General features: G+C 42.0%; 1 protein-coding gene across 3 annotated transcripts in view; it reads left to right on the top strand.

The window, feature by feature from the left end:
- The window catches only part of tpst1 (tyrosylprotein sulfotransferase 1), an 82,245-nt gene that overhangs the window by 57,808 nt on the left and 7,355 nt on the right, over positions 1-17,082 (top strand). For all 3 annotated transcript variants that reach the window (XM_005930836.3, XM_005930835.3, XM_005930837.2), the window contains exon 3: positions 7,707-7,905. In XM_005930836.3, the coding sequence (XP_005930898.1) occupies positions 7,707-7,905 (199 nt within the window). The remainder of the gene's footprint in view (positions 1-7,706; positions 7,906-17,082) is intronic.

The raw sequence follows: 17,082 nt of genomic DNA, 5'->3' as shown, positions 1-17,082 counted from the left end.
ATGAAGGGAGATCCACGTAACTAGGTTTGTATGTTCCATTATATTAATGTGGTGTTTAAATATATCCACTTTTCTCTTGCAGCTGCTCTATTTTTGCAAAAACTTGCAAGTGTCTTGTTAAAGTTATCCCGTCTATCTCAAATTGAAAAGACACTAATAGATGTATTAAAGCCCTGAAGACTAATTTGTAACTTTTTAAAAAGATTGATACAGTTAAACGTCTGGATTTAGGTTTCATCTTACATTGTAAACAGAATAAACCATGATGGCTTCGTGCTTTAAACCAAGCAGTGAAACTAATGTCGGGTGCTTTCATGCGTGCTGTGACGCAGGCTTGGATACAACCGAGACTCCCGAGTGTCCTTCAGCCCTACTGGTACAACTCTGTTGACTAAATGACAAAGGCAGAGGTCCTCAGAAAGGCCAAAGTACCTGTGTCTCTCAACGACTTTCAGTTGTGTCCAGACGGTGGAAAAATTCTCCTCAGTGGTTACATCTGAGTTAAACAAGCACAGAGTGCTTAAGCCTGTTTATTATACAGGTACAGGAAGCTACAAAACCTGAATAGAAAGGAAAAAGAGGCCAGAACAGATCAAATGTCTGCACCAGGTAAGAGTGTGGTAAGACCTCTTTGGGGTTTGCTGATCTGCAGCCATTTAGAGCGCACATCAGCCCCTCACAAATTGATTCAGCATCAAACATTAATGAATGGGGACAGGAATTAGAGCCCTGGTGATAATGTGGAGACACTGCTTTGTCCTTTTCTTTGGAACAAACAGAATCAGGGACAAAGTCCAAGACGTAGCAGGAATCTACAGAGTTTACATCACTTTACAACATGATAGATTTAATCAAATGATACTGTTTCTGTTGGTGTCTGTTACCTGCTAAATTTGTTTTTATCATCCAAACACGAGATTTCAGTTACAATGCTGTCTGTCCAGTGAGTAATGATCACGTTGCAGAAAATCATGTCAGTGAAAGAAATCAAAGCAAATGTGAAAATGCCTCATTTACAGTTGCTGCTGATTCGTTCTTGCCGTCATTGAACAGAACAGACGGAGAGAGCAAGACTGCTTAGTGCAGGAGACTGCAGACTGCTACATTTTAACTTTTTGTCAGCTACTTTTCAGAGAAAGTGTTACCAAATAGGTTATGATGAGTCACTAAATATAGTGACAAACTTGCTAATTTGGTAATCAAGGGGTGAACTGATTATGAAGTGTGATGATCAGCAGGGTTGGCTAATGAACTCAGTGCTTTTTAGAGTACAACAGAGTTAGATGAATGCTTCCAAGCACTGTCTCACACTTGGCACTGAGGTCTAGCTTTTCCTGCTAGACCTCCGTGCAGCGTTCTTTACTGGTGACCATAATATTCTATTAGAGCGAATAAAGCATGCTGTAGGTATGTAGTTCCTAGAGTATTTAAAAGTAGAATGGGAGGCAGAGCCTTCAGTTTTCAGGCCCCTCTTCTGTGGAACCAGCTTCCAGTTTGGATTCAGGAGACAGACACTATCTCTACTTTCAAGGTTAGGCTTCAAACTTTCCTTTTTGCTAAAGCATATAGTTAGGGCTGGACCAGGTGACCCTGAATCCTCCCTTAGTTATGCTGCAGTAGGCTGCCGGGGATTCCCATGATGCTCTGGGTGTTTCTTCTTCACTCACTATGTGTTAACAGACGTCTCTGCACTGAATCATACTTGTTATTAAGCTCTGGCTCTCTTCCACAGCATGTCCTTGATCCCATCTTCCTTCTCTCACCCCAGATGGCCCCGCCCCTCCCTGAGCCTGGCTCTGCCGGAGGTTTCTTCTTGTTCAAAGGGAGTTTTTCCTTCCCACTGTCGCCAAAGTGCTGCTCATAGGGGATCATAGGGTTTTGTTGATTGTTGGGTTTTTCTGTGGGCGCTGTATAAATAAAATTGAATTGAAAGAGTGAAGCTGGTTTTATGATGGGCAGAGCTAGCATGTTCAGGGCCTGCCAGTCTGCCTGCGGTGAGCTCTGTTGTCAGATGGAGGCAGTGTATAAAATCTGTTTGTGTGAGCCAGCTGCAGAGGAGAGCAAAGTTCTCGCATACAAAGAGTTAAAGTGAAACGGTCTTTGCTCTCATGCTTTATTTTCTGATCTTTGAAGTTTTTTTTTTTTTTGTTTTTTTTTGCGGTTCTCCCGTTCCTCGTAAACTGTATCGCTCCCTGCTCTATTTCTGACCACTTGTCAACCATTTATCATCGGGCTGTAGCATACATCATCCACTTCCTGCGGCAGCGTGTCTTGTGTGGGTGAAGAGCCCCCCTCCGTGTGACGAAGTGTACACAAAAGGACACATTTGTGGGGACTATAAATCAAGTAATGTCAATCCTGCCATGTGTTAAAATCAACAACCACACAGGACTAGCCAAAAACAACCTCGGGTTGTGTTTAACTAGGTAACCATGAGCACCCCCAAAAAAAAGCAACAAACAGGAGAAAAAAAACCAATGAAACAAAACACTCAGCGGTGTGATGAGGTGATTCCACTGTGATGTAAACTGCCCAACCCTAACGTGCATCCATGAGCAGTTTTTGTTTAGTACACAGTGTACATGTCCGCTGTAAGAGGCTTTGATCCACAGTCGTACCGCTCCCATAAATGGGTTCTGATACGATTTGATGGAAGATGCGGCCAGCCACAAGTAGCCTTCGGGGCAGCACAACTGCCTTTTACCATCACAAACATTTTGGCCCTCCTATCAAGTACTTTGCCCAGAGTGCATTAAAGTCAACCCCCATGACACCTGGCAGCTAAAGGCTCTTTCCCACTCCAACCACCAACAATCCCATCCTCCACCACCCTACAGCATTTGGTCTCTATCTACACAAAAATCTCAATCAGTGGGCAGCCAGGCCCCAGACTGGGACCTTGCCTTAGCATTAACATCAATTACCTAGCGTTGATTTAGTGGAGGCCCTGCCTAGCTAAGAGACCCGCTCCATTACTTATCCCAGAGCACTGAACTGTCTGATCCATCCTCCCCAACTCTCCAACCTATTTGTGATCGAGATGTCTCTATCCGATTCTCTTATTGGCTTTTGGTGATACAGAACACCACCTTGGGTAAAGAGGGCCCAGCACTGAATAATTGACAAGCTGAAGGCCATTAAGAGCATTACAGGATGAAGGGGAGTGGTCATGTGATGGCCAGAAAAGGGTTTTGTCACATCTCATTTAAAGCTGAGAAGAGAAATGCGCATGCATCATTTGTTCATTAGTAAGAGTGCAAATGATTGAATTGTTGTCAATCTTCAGTTATACAGACGGGATATTTAAAACTGAACTGTCTGCCTCATTTATTGTGCCAGTGTCCTACTAATGTGCTCCTTTTGGGGGAAAGTAAATTCTGAAGTTGCATAAAAAGTGCTAATTAATTGTAAATTGTGATAAGGAACATTTTCCAAAATAAAACAAGCATCTAAGTGATAGCTTAGTTATTAACTGCATAAAATACTGGACATGAAAAAACCTCGCTGCATTAAATTACTTTATTGTCTGTTGCTAGTAATAGTTTTCACTGGGGTTATGTAATGGGGATTAAAAAATATCTTCATTACAATGTTTAGCTTTCAGCTTAGAGCAAGAACTAAAGTCAGAGTGCATCATGGTCATCCTTACAGCAGGGAAACACAGAAAAGAAGTTGGGCTAGCTAACAGCACCTTAACCTTCAGAAGTAAAAGGCAATGGACTGCTTTCTCAGATGGATTTTTGTGTGTGTATATTTGTGTGTGTGTGTGTGTGTATATATATATATATATATATATATATATATATATATATATACACACACACACACACACACACACACACACACACACACACACACACACTTACTTTATAGCCATATAGTGAAGTGACCATACGACCATGCTGTTTTCTTTTACCATATACTTTCCTTCAGTTTATGGGATTTATATGGCAAACTGCACCATATGTGTTTTCATAATGCTTGAGTATTAATGTATGGCTGGTCTATGTAAGTTTGAGGTTTGCAGAACTTCAGCATGACTTCAGAACCGTGAGACACAGATGTACTCCTGTATATACTTGGCGCTTGTATTGGTATGTGTACTATAGAGACCTTTGGCTCTCTTGTCAATAAGGTTAGCTCCATCTAACCTGATGGTGAAGCTCAGCAGCCTTCCCTCTTTATCAGTTTATGTTCCACATCAACACTTAGCCGCCCCTTGGGTCTTGATGGAGTTACCTAAAGTGATTCCCTACCCATTTGTTGCAGAGTGGATGTTTGGATCCTAGCCTGTACCGTAGAAACCATCTCCACCGTCCTCCTGAGATGACAAAACCAGCTCAATCTATTAATCATGCAGGAGGCTATGCCTGTACAGTGTAAAGATTCAATTGCAAAGTAAATGGATTAGAGGAAAGTGAATTGCTGTATTGAAGTATAGAGTCTGACAGGAAACATAAGGATTGAGGGGCTGGACCCTGGATGGTAAATAGACATTGTGGTGTGAGCGTTCTCCTTCTGCCTGCTCTTTAGGTATCGCTGTGCTTGACTGGGCATCAAACCAGTTACAATAATCTCATAAAAGAAGCCATTTTTAAATTTTTGTTGCATGAAAAAGTGATGACGTGTGGTCAAAGCTGAAGTTCTGTTTTATATTTGGTCATCTGAGTGTAATCTAGCTGAGGCAGGAGAGACTGATGTCGGTGTGTTCCTTTTAGAATAAATGGATTGCTGACCCTGTTACAAAACATGTTCAACTAATCAATAAGGAGGCTGCTTTCACTGGTTTCACAGTTTTAGGCCTTTTTAAAAATGCATTTTGTTTTCTTTAGGTCGGTTGGCTGAAAAGTTCTACTGAATACACTTTTGGCAGTTTTATTGGTGAAAACCCAGCCTGAGCTCTACAACGATGATATCTTTACAATGTAAACACAATGGACAAGTTTAGTTTCACGTAAACTTGTGTAAAATCTCCTTTCTTTTTTTGTTCTTTTTAAAATTAGTTACATCTGCTGAGTTCCAAGATTCTACAGGCAACGGGGAGAAATAGTAAGCAAATTCATAGAGACAGAAACCTAAACGGTATGAGTTTAGCTGATCAACTAATCTGTTACGCAATCAGTTATAGTTATGCCCTTTAGCTTTATACCTCAGCAGATCTGACCATCAGCCTTGTTCTTGACATCTGGCACCAGTACACTTCTTCATCCATCAGGCATCCACTCACTCCACAATCATTTTAATCAGTCTGGTTAAAAAGTCGACTGACCCCTCTCCTAAAAATCTCAATACCTCATCTAGACCCAGTGTGCTTCATCTTCTTTGTAGCTACCCTCACTTCCTCTTTACCAATCTTCTGCACTTCATGAGTCATGAACCTCTCTCTCGGTCCTCCTTTCTCCTTTGCTACCTTCATAAGCTCCTCATAAACTAAGGCGCTTGGAAAGAAAAGAGTCTAGATTTCTTTAAGTTTCTTGAAGATGTTTCACCTCTCAACCATCTGTCTTCTCTGTCCAAAATGTGAACATTGGGATCATCCAAAGAGAGTCCTTTAGATGCAGATGTACCTCTCTCTTTCCTTTATCCGCGACTCCACGGACTAACTTCTTTCTTTAACTCCATAAATATCCAAGAAGTTTCAACCATCTAGCTGTTATAGAATTTGGAGCTAGCCCCTCTCCTTCATTACTCCATCCTTTTGTGTAATGTACCAGTACCACGGTTAGCAAAACGGCTCCACAGCATGATGCTACCACCACCATGCTTGACAGTTGGTACTGCCCTTAGATTTGAAATCCTCACCTTGACTCCCCCAATGATCTCTTGTAACTGTGACAGATCAACCTTTGTATAGAAAAGTTTTATAGCCAGATGAGACTATGTATTTGGCCTCTCCAGCTGAAAATGTTAGTTGACCTTTGGAGCAGGGCCTTCTTTCTTGGGTAACATCCACACCATGGCAATGCAAAGCTGTGGCTGGCAAGTGACAGTAGCGTTTCCAGTAATTTTCAGTTCATGGCAGGCTTGAGTCTTGAGGGTTCGTGCGTTGTTCATCCTGATCTATTGCCTCTTATCTAAGGGTGACAGTTTGCCAAGATCTGAAAGACGACCCAAAGTAGTGACATTTTAAAAGTGTCGAAATGTGAATTTAAGGCATTGTTGAACTCAGCACCAAGTAAAGTATTTAAGTCGTGTCTCTGTGTGTATATTGATGTATTTGTAGGGTTGATTGGACAGACAGCAGCTTCCTCCCTTTGCCCCAAAGAGTTGTGACAGATAGATTCAGGCTATCTTAGACGGTCTGTATGTGTACTGTAAACCAAAATAAATTCGAACTCGTTCACCCAGTTCTTCCACCCTGGAAAAAGAGCATTTCATAGAAACGATTAAAAGCGGCTCATATTACCATGACTTTCATGCTCCTGAGTTTGTATAAACCTCTGATCGGGACTGTACGTGTCATCTGTTAATGTGTGGTCCCATTCTTCATCACTTAAAGACTATTCATCCATTAAAGAAATAAAAGCTAACTGTATGTTATACATGCAACCTGTGTATTTTAATGAAAGATTTTTTCAGTAACTACTTCGAAATATCCTATCTGTCCTTATACAGAAGGAAAAAAGTCAGAATACTGCTTTTTTACAATCTGATAGCACTGAGATTTATTAATTTGAGCAACTCTAATATCTAAATGTGTTTTCAGCTGATGCCTGTCAAACTGATTCAGGTCTCTGGCTAATGGTACAGTACTCTATACTAATTTTATTCATGTATCGGGATGCCCTTTGATTTGTTGTGTTTGTGATTTAAGAGAGCAGTTATCTACATCTCCATAGAGCTCAGTGTTCATCTCGCTGCTCGTCAGTGCTAGTACACTTTGCTCCTTGCAGAAAATAAAAGCTGCAGTCCATCAAGTCCAATCCCCTCACTGGTTGAATATTTAATTTCAGACGATGAATAATTTACCAAGATAATGGTGGATGGAAGAAAAGGCTGAGTGGAGCAATTCATCTTCAACCTAAACAGCAGTTTAATGTTCAGCATCAACAAAACCTAAAATCAGAAAAATCTGCCTGTATGGGTTCATGTTACCTAGAAGAGCTTTGCCGCTAAGAAGCACTTAAATTCTGCAGATAATTCAGCATAAAGTCAAAGTATTGAGACTCTAAAAAAGGTCACAGCTTTTTTTTTTTTTTTGTGATTCCATAGAAATAAGTTATATTATGTGTTTATTGCTGCTTTTTTACTCTTTTCTTTTCTAAACAAAGTGAAACGGAGATGTTGGTGTGGAGCAGACATTAAGCCATTAGGGTTGATCCATGTGTCGTTTCCACTGCTGAAAACAGGCACGTCAGTGATGTAGATCAAATGAAATGAGATGGATGTCGGCTGAGCGATGAAGTAATGGTGTAAAAAGTTATTCATTCATTGTGTTTAACGGGGACCTGCTGGTGACGGAGGCCAGCAGTTCAGCTTTAATAGCGTTTTATAATCCGGTTACAGCCAATTAGATGCTTCCACTGAACAGAAGCGAGTGATGGACTGGTCTGTTGTGAAACAGGACGAGCCACGATGGCAACCTGTGTAAATAATGCTGTGACCTGTGGTCAGCGTTGTTAAATGTGTGCTAACAGTCACTTTGTTGCAAAACGAGGTTCCAACAACGTGCGTACTTGAAATAACACTTCTTTGTGTCCTGTTAGGGTGGAGAGGTCCACAGACCAGGTCATCAAGCCAGTTAATGTGGAGGCCTTGTCCAAGTGGGTGGGAAAGATCCCAGCTGATGTGGTGAGGGACATGGCCGTCATCGCCCCTATGCTGTCCAGGCTAGGCTATGACCCACATGCCAATCCCCCAAACTATGGCCAACCTGACCCCAAAGTGCTGGACAACACTAGAAGGGTGAGTACTAAGCAGACGTGTTCATGATTTATATTCAGTTGGACTTCCATTAGCATCTTAAAATTTTATTTCTAAGTTTTGTAGAGAAATGTCAGAGTACTTTTAGTGGATAATAATAATAATACTAATAATAGTAATAATGATTGGATTTATATAGCGCTTTTCTAGGCACCCAAAGCGCTTTACAACTCCACTATTCATTCACTCTCACATTCACACACTGGATAAGAAGATGGATGAGTAATGATGTGTTTACTGTTGAGCTTCAGTGACTGGATGAATAACAATTGCCTTTGAGCAACAGTAGTGCTATCAAATCTTTATGCTAAGATAAGCTGAACTAAAAAGGTCCAACTAGCTTCTGGTTATACAGGGTGGACCATTTATATGGATACACCGTGATAAAATGGGAATGGTTGGTGATACTAAAGTCCTGTTTGTGGCACATTAGTATATGTGAGGGGGACAAACTCCTCAAGATGGGTGGTGACCATGGTGGCCATTTAGAAGTCGGCAACTTTTGTTTTTTCAATAGGAAGAGGGCCATGTGACACATCACACTTATTGGTAATGTCACAAGAAAAACAATGGTGTGCTTGGTTTCAACATAACTTCTAAATGGCCACCATGGTCACCACCCATCTTGAGGAGTTTGTCCCCCTCACATATACTAATGTTCCACAAACAGGACTTTAATATCAGCAACCATTCCCATGTTATTACGGTGTATCCATATAAATGGCCCACCCTGTAGAATCATATTTAGCATCCAGTCACATCTGTGTCATTGTTCTGATGTTTAGAAACTAAATTCCCTAAAAATGATTACATTCCCCAACAAATGCTTCACCTGACTTATTTTGAGTTTGTCTTTTTCCTTCTTTAAACTCTAAAACCCTGCCTTTGCTGTCCACTAAATGATTTTCATGGTAGGAACAGTGTCTAGAAAGTGTGATCAAACACGATGAGCCTCAGTATTAACAATGTAAATGTGGACACAAACCCAGTATCGTGTCAAAAGACAATACGAAGATACAAGATGAAGTGTATGTTACTACAGCACTCTGTACTGTGCTCACAAGAGATTATGGAATAGCAAATATTTTATATTTTCACTGATTCTGTGATCTTAGTCAAGTTTTAAAAATGAACTGCAATAAAAACATAATGATGTCATCAGAGTTACCTTAGCTTGAGTGTATGGTCTACACCTGGGGTGGGGGAACTCCAGGCCTCGAGGGCCGGTGTCCTGCAGGTTTTAGATGTGTCCTTGATCCAACACAGCTGATTTAAATGTGTTAAGGTTCTCCAGAGGCCTGGTGATAAACTAATCATTGGATTCAGGTGTGCTGACCCAGGGTGAGATCTAAACCCTGCAGGACACCGGCCCTTAAGGCCTGGACTTCCCCGCCCCTGGTCTAGACAAGAAATGACAATCTGCCTTTACTGAGGACAGTTTGCAGCATGCAAAACTCATTTCTTTGGTCAGTTTCAAATGAATAATTTACAAATGAAAGTAAAATCCAAAAATTGCATCTATCTATCTATTAGGGGTGCAACGATACTCGTATCGATATTGAACCGTTCGATACAGTGCTTTCGGTTCTGTACGCATATGTATCGAACAATACAAAATTTTTAATTTATTTGATCAACTTTCCTTCTGACGATGCTGTCTGTGTTGAGCGCTCAGTGGATCTGCGCTCGACAGTGCAGCCTAGGCGGAGTAGTCGAACGCAGATTCACTGAGCACAGGGCAAGCTAGCGAGACAGAAGCTGAGCTCCTTGAAACATGGCAAACTGAACCTCCCCCACCCTCATTCAGATCTGGCGTTTGGAACTATTTTGGTTTTCATGTGACGTATGACCCTGAAGGTAAGCGCGTCATGGACTAAAGTAAAACAGTATGTTGGATGTGCCACGCAATGCTCAATTACATTGGTGGGAACTAGTGCGTTAGCGCAGTTAGCTTGTTAACGTGTTGACGCCGTCCAGCCCCACCCACGAATAAACTCTCTTTTCCAAAGATGAGTGATTTCTCGATCAGATAGATTTTTTTTATTTTTTTTTATTACTTTGTTGTTTCAGCAACATTCAATTTAAATACTGTACGTTTGAGTTAAAATATATATTTATAATTTTAATAAATGACAAATTAAAGGCATGAACTTTTTTTTTTATATCGAACCGTGACACCAAAGTATCGAACCGAACCGTGAATTTTGTGTATCGTTGCACCCCTACTATCTATCTATCTATATATGTATCTACAACGAGATGTGTAGTTGAAGTATAAAGGGTATAGGATATAGTTGTATGGTTAAGTTTGACACTTGCTTGGGATTCAAAGTCGGGCGATGTTTTTGATCCATATCAATTTTGAATATTCTGCTTTCACATGTCACTCTAATGCTCTTCACTTTGCAGGCAGTCTGGTTTGTGTGATTAACTTTTGAATGTGGGATTGCAGTAGAAACAGACATTGCACTTTGGAGTACTTTATGTTGATAATGTAACTATTTTTATTACCATTAAAGCTGCTCCTACTTTACTGCATGAACTACTGCTGCTGTGTACTGTTCCAGTACCACTTTAAGCTTGTGTCCAGAGACACACTTTTTTATGTCTGTACATGTCTGCTTTCACTGCCTGCAAACAGCCTGACCTGTGGGTAAGAGGAGGGACAGGAACAGAACCACCAAACCAACAGTTCATGGCTGACATCAGATAAACGTGCTGCTGCTTAAGCACTTGCTGTCATAGTCGTATCCTTGCCAGACTTGTAACCCTCAGTAGTTATTTTTGGAGCAGGATATGTTTTATTGAACCCCTTTTCTCAGGCAGTGCTATCAGCTGACGTGCTATCAGCTGACGTGCTCTGCAGCCCCACTCTTTGAGTTTTAAACTGCATGTCTGGCGACAGGAATTAATTTTTATTTCAAGGTCTCCCTGTTACTTGGATACCTGTTTTCTCAGTGTGTCAGATTTTCTTTTTTCTAATAAGAGATGCTAGCACAGTGGTTCTTAACCTTGTTGGAGGTACCGAACCCCACCAGTTTCATATGTGCATTCACTGAACCCCTCTTTAGTGAAAAATAAAATGGGATTTTTTTCAAATTCAAGACATGCATGTGTTTTTTACTGGTGCACAAAATGAGCCGTGCATATCACGGCTGCTGAGGCTCTGCCGAACCCCTGAGAACGACTCACCGAACCCCTAGGGTTCGATCGAACCCAGGTTAAGAACCACTGTGCTAGCATCAAGTCGTCATGGAACTCATTTGAGTTATTGTAAGGCATTAGGACCACTGGGAAGACTTGCACTTGGTGCCTGTGGCGTCTGGTACTCAGAGTTTAGGGAGGCTGTGGTTTCCATTAGTGTGAAATTCCATTCTGTGATTGATTGATGGTCCAAGCTGTCTGCTGCTGGTAGACTGGTGTTAGTAGAGTATTGTAATTACTGGTAAGAAGACAAGGTAGACGAGCCGTGCTCCTTGAACTCTTGTTCACAGTTGGATTAGTAGTTTAGTGCTGGAACACGATGAAGAATGCCTCACATGGACGATTAGTGTGTTTTTCCAGGCTTGACCTCTCACCCTATCAGACTGCTGTCCAAACATTTTTGTCTGACTTGTTGCTTCCAAGCTGAAAGCACAGAGCTTTTTCTTCACTGGGTGTTTTTTGTCTGTCCATCTGTGGAGGCTGTCGGCATCCGTGCCACATACTTGTCCATCTCTTCAAACAAACATCAAGGTATTTCCCAAAGTCTTACACCTGGCATTTAAACTATAGAGTTTACCATAAAGTTAAGCTGCTGTGCATCTCATATGAGTATAAACTTTATACAAGTGTGTGTGTGATGACTTGGGAAGCCTCTTAAGTAGTAGGTTTAATGTGTCATAAATTGGGAAATCATCTCTCAAGATAACCTGTGGCTAAGTTCGAGCCTAGCATCAGTACCATTTCCAAAGTGTTTCCCTGGTCACATCAAAGCAGAGAGTGAGAATCTGACCTCTCAGTGAGACCTTAGCAGGTAGGCTGATAACTGAGATGCACTCAAAGTGGTGGTTTTGAAAAAGTTGTGTGTCGGTTTGTGTTTAATGTTTGGATTGCTTTTCCATTTGTTAGAACAGGACTTGAAGGAGAGAAGGCGAAGAATGAATTCATCTTGATGCTATTTTTACTCGTCAGGAGTGTAATGACCTGAATGGAAACATTTTGGAGTATAAGATGTGAGCGGAGAGAGGGCTTTGGCGTGTTTCTTGGGAATAATCTGTCTGACCACAGAGAGATGGAAACTTTAGAGAAAGATTTGCAAAGCCCGCTTCATGAAGTTTAAAGTGGAAATATTCTATCCAGTCACCGACTTGGTGCAACAGAGTATATAACTGGATCGTCATATTCAGCATATCAATGAATATTAACTGCAGCACACATCACGGATGTGGCTCGCCGATGCTGATGTTTCCATGTTTGCATGCAGCTGCAGTGTTTTTTTGTGATGCTCCATTGTAGTGAACAGCTCCTAAAATCGCAACGTTTGCTGCTGTGTTGCACTGCACTCCTGTGTGTTGCCAGTTAGCTGTCAAGGCCTGCATGCTCAGCTCTCCATGCTGTTCCCTCCATGTTGTCAGTGTGGCGGTTCCTCTGAAATAGTTAACATTGCTCACAGTAAACTTGCATGCCTCGTTGTCAGATATGTTGTGTAAATCTACACATGATCAGCGTGATCCCTCTGGACCGAGCCAGCTGCAGAGGTTATGCTGTTTATTTGTCCTCTGTGTTCCCTCCCTCTTGGCCCACAGTTCTTGTATACAAAGGAGGACCAGCTTTAGACAAACGAACAGACTGTCACAGTGCTCTGCAGTCTGTTTGCCTACAGATTTTACAATACATCAGGGGTAGGCAACTCCAGGCCTCGAGGGCCGGTGTCCTGGAGGTTTTAGATCTCACCCTGGGTCAACACACCTGAATCACATGATTCGGTCATTACCAGGCCTCTGGACAACTTCAGGACATGTTGAGGAGAGCATTTAGCAATTTGAATCAGCTGTGTTGGATCAAGGACACATCTAAAACCTGCAGGACACCGGCCCTCGAGGCCTGGAGTTGCCCACCCCTGCATTATAAGTATATGATATTGTAGGGTTTCCTACAAGAATCTTATTTGGGAAGGCTACCCAGGTATGCCAGCTGTTCCCAAAGTATACTTGGTAACATATTTCTGAAAACATTGAAGTTGCTAGCTAGTGGGCCCTCTCCCTCCATCATCTGGCAGAGCATTTTCAAGTTCTGTTCTCATTTTTCCTCCCAGCTGCCAGATTGATAGCAATCAGTAGCTTCTGCAAATGGATGTCCTGCAGGGAGTCTGATCCCAACCTGACTATTTTGGAGAGCACCTGGAGACCATAGCCTCCATGCATTACCACACTAACCCAAACCTGCAGCAGATGAGCATGCCACAAAGAGCGTGCTGGAACTGCAGAGCTGAACAATGGCTCTTGTTGACGTGTGCATATAGACATAGCCACAATGATGATGGACTTTGGTTTAGCTCTCTTTATTTCGAATCCTTGAGTTTAGGCATCGTCAACAGTACACACATGCACTCTCCCACTCATGAGGTCCGGTTTGCTGGAGGTGAAGCCCAGCAGACACCAGCTGCAGCTCATTATCAGCGCTCAGGAATACAACTGTTTTCAGTAACTTTACGTCTTACCAGTATCAAGATGAGCAAGTTCTTTAAAAAAGTTTACCCATCACACAGATGTTATGACAGGGGAACCTTTAAAGGCCATAAGTAAGGATGGGTATTGATAAGATTTTCACGATTCAGAGTCAGTTTTCGATTCTGTTTAACGATTCGATTCTTTATCGATTCTCTTATTGATTCTTTTAAAAAAGGAGAACACTAAGGTCGATTAGCTTAGAACTTTGTTTTATATCTTCTCTTTGAACAAGATTGAAATTTAGGAGTAACATGGCCTTACAAACCCAGCAGTGAGATCTTAAGAGATCCAGCCTGTGGCTCTTCAATGGGGGGGTCACAGGGTCCCCAGAAAGAAAATTGTAAATGTAAAATAATAAAATAAATATTCTTCTGTAGCAATAACAAAGTATAACATAAATGATTCTGTAGTAATTACACAAGAATATCCAGTAATGTCCCTGCCTACAATTAAACACATTCACTTACTGAAAATCATCTGCTGTGGCAAATGGGTGCAAGCCTTTGACCACAAACTGAGTCACTGCTCGGTGACATTCGTCTATCCTGGCCTGAAAGGAGACGCTACCGGTAGACTGCAGCGAGAACTGCCAGCATCTGAGCCAGACTCTGTCTCATCATGGTCACTAAATGCAGCGCAAAGCAGTAGCAGGTTTTGTAATAAGGCAGATCGCACTAACAGAATATGCACTGTTAGTTGATTAGTTACCTTTTGCATATTCGTAGTGTTTCCTCCCTTTCATGCCACTTAGGCGCCATGTTTCCTGCTAAATGACGCTACACAACGTGGTGAAGTCATTCGAGGAGGGAACAGGGGAATCGTTCTCAACAAGAACCGGTTTTCGATTCCCATCCCGAGCCATTAGCAAGTAATTGGTGAAAGCAAGTGATCTGGAAAAACTTTGGAATCTGTGCCAATTTGACTATTATCTGAAAAATCTTCGGTCTATCTCAGGATCTTCCTTTCCAGGATTTATCTTGTTGCTTCACCCATTAATGTTGGTGGATGAGAAAAGTGAGGTTGTTTCTCCTCCTCTGCATCAGTGCAACCCTGTTTGTTTTTATCCATTCAGTTATTTGTTCTTCTGGCTTTTATCATTATTGTTATAGCCTTTCTCTTTTAAAATTGATACAAATTCAACTATTCACAGAGACCAAAGTTCACTTTGTCCTGAAGACATCCACCCCCTTAGTCTATTAGTAATCGTCCCCCACCCAAATTTTGTGTTGCATTGCATAAGACATCTGGCAACCAGCCCTCAGCTAACTCACTGGATGATGAAGCTACATGTGGAAATGCTCTGTCTTCAATCTTCACCCAACCCCATCCAAATATTTACCCTCCGTTTCTTCTCCTCACCCCCATTTCACCGCAGAGCATGCAGCTCGGATCGAACTGCACAAAGCAGAGAAATGGTTTGGAAGGAGTGGCTGAGCTGAATGTTTGCATTGTGCAGACACGGAGGACTATGCAAAGGATTAAGGACGCCTGACCTGTTAGGATCAGCCTTATCTCACTCGTGCTTTGTTGCTGTTACTGTGAGTGAGGACCCCTGTGGATTATAGGTATTTCTTGTAAGCAGGAGTGACTCTGTGGTTGATGTTTATCTCCCCCAAGCCTTTGTTTTTATTCAACCTTGGAAATATCAGGAACTTCTCGTGCAGCGTTTTATTCATTTTAGTTTCCATCACTTTATATGTATTGAGAACCAAACTAAAGACTTGAGAATGAATGACAGAGTTATTGAATGGCTCAATGAATAAGTCATCCGTCCATCTTTCATCCATCTGTTTTCTTCTGCTTATCTGGGCCCAGGTCACAGGGGCAGTAGCCTCAGCAGAGACCGGGGCCTCCCTCCCCCCTCGAAAGATAAAATCTCTCTAGTGTAGCCTGGATGTGCTCTAGCCCAACCCCAGCAGGCCCAGTACTTCATTTCTTCTTTTCTGAGGTGATAGCAGAGCTGTGTTTTAGTTTCCCTCAGCCAGAACACGTTGTATCGTCTTTAGATGGAAGCTAGTGAGCTAACGCCGTTATACTAGTCCTGTTTTTGTTAAACCTGTTGTTGCGCCTGGTGAAGCAGTCACACTCATCATTTTATTAAAGATGAAAGATTTTAGACAGTTTGTAACTCTCAGTGATGCCGCAGCGTTTGAGTTTGCTGTTTTAGCTTGTACTGTCAGTTGGGGCAGCATTGAAAACGACACGTAACAGCTGATGATGCAGACTGCTGCTGTTCACATCTCTGATATTGTCGGTGCTTTAGCTTCGTCCCTGCTGGACACATGGTATAAAGCCATAATGTAAAGCTACTTTGCACAGCATAGTGTCAGAACCGTCCACCTCAGCCACTGTCTGTGCTTCCTGAGCTGGCTAAAAAGCTGAACCCCAGCATCCTCCTGGGTCATGTTTTAAAATCTGACCCGTTGACTTGGACCTCAGCTTTGTCTGTGCTTCAGGCTATTTAAGCTTGCTGTAAATGACGCTCATCAGGCCTGGCTCTTGAAGCCACAATCAATAGCTTTTAAGTGGCTTTGCAGTTGCTCTGATCCCTGGTGAGAAATGGATATTGGGATCGATATATTCTCAGTTTTGCCACTGTAAAAATAATGAGATGATTTGGTAGAGAGACGAGATAATAATGCTTGTAGATTTCCTTGTCTGCTGTGTTGGGCTTTTCTTCTGTGGCTGGACCTTGTCCTTCTTAATGATGGGCAGGCTAATCAAATTGATTCTGGGCTATGGTCAGTGCTCTTTGGCTCTCAGACCTCAGCAGAAAGTCGTATCCATGAAACTGTGGGCTAGACTTGGGTAGAAGAGAGACGAGTCAGGATTGGGACCTAATTAGGACTTCGAGAAATTCGCTGCTTCTTACTGTTTAAGCTCAGCTCAAGACTTGAGCTTCTATATTTTCCCATTATATTAGTGGAGGAACAGGTTATATTTTGCTGTGCTTGCTTGTTATGTACAACAAAAGGAAAGATATAATTTAGCTGCACAGCTGTAATCAAAGCAGCAAAGCTGTGTCAGATGACGGCAGTTAGCCTGATGCGTGTAGTCCTTTACACTGAGTTTCTTCATTATTTATCAGCGCTGCTTCAGCTTGTTTGGTACCACATTAGCATAGGCGTGCTTGTCCTAACAGATATCAGGGTTGTTGTGGCCTGCTCCACCTGAATCCATTAGCCAGCTATCACTGTAGTGCCTTTTTTGTGCTTGTAGTTTGCTTCTGATAAGAATGCGACCCTTTCACCAGCTTCACATTTGTCACATTTGATTACAGCTTTATCCTGTTATCCTGGACTTTGGGAAAGTTTTAAGTTTTCTCTATTCCGATATAAACTTTTGTTGAGGGTCCACTGTCCACCCAATGAAAACATTTGCCGTTATGTGCTCTCTCTCTCTCTCTCTCTCTCTCTGTCTGTCTGTCTGTCTGTCTGTCTGTCTGTCT

The sequence above is a fragment of the Haplochromis burtoni genome, unplaced genomic scaffold (assembly GCF_018398535.1).
Source record: "Haplochromis burtoni strain Fernald_Lab_line unplaced genomic scaffold, NCSU_Asbu1 Contig_132, whole genome shotgun sequence".
NCBI lineage: Eukaryota > Metazoa > Chordata > Actinopteri > Cichliformes > Cichlidae > Haplochromis > Haplochromis burtoni.
This window is presented reverse-complemented; position numbering and strand designations above follow the sequence as displayed.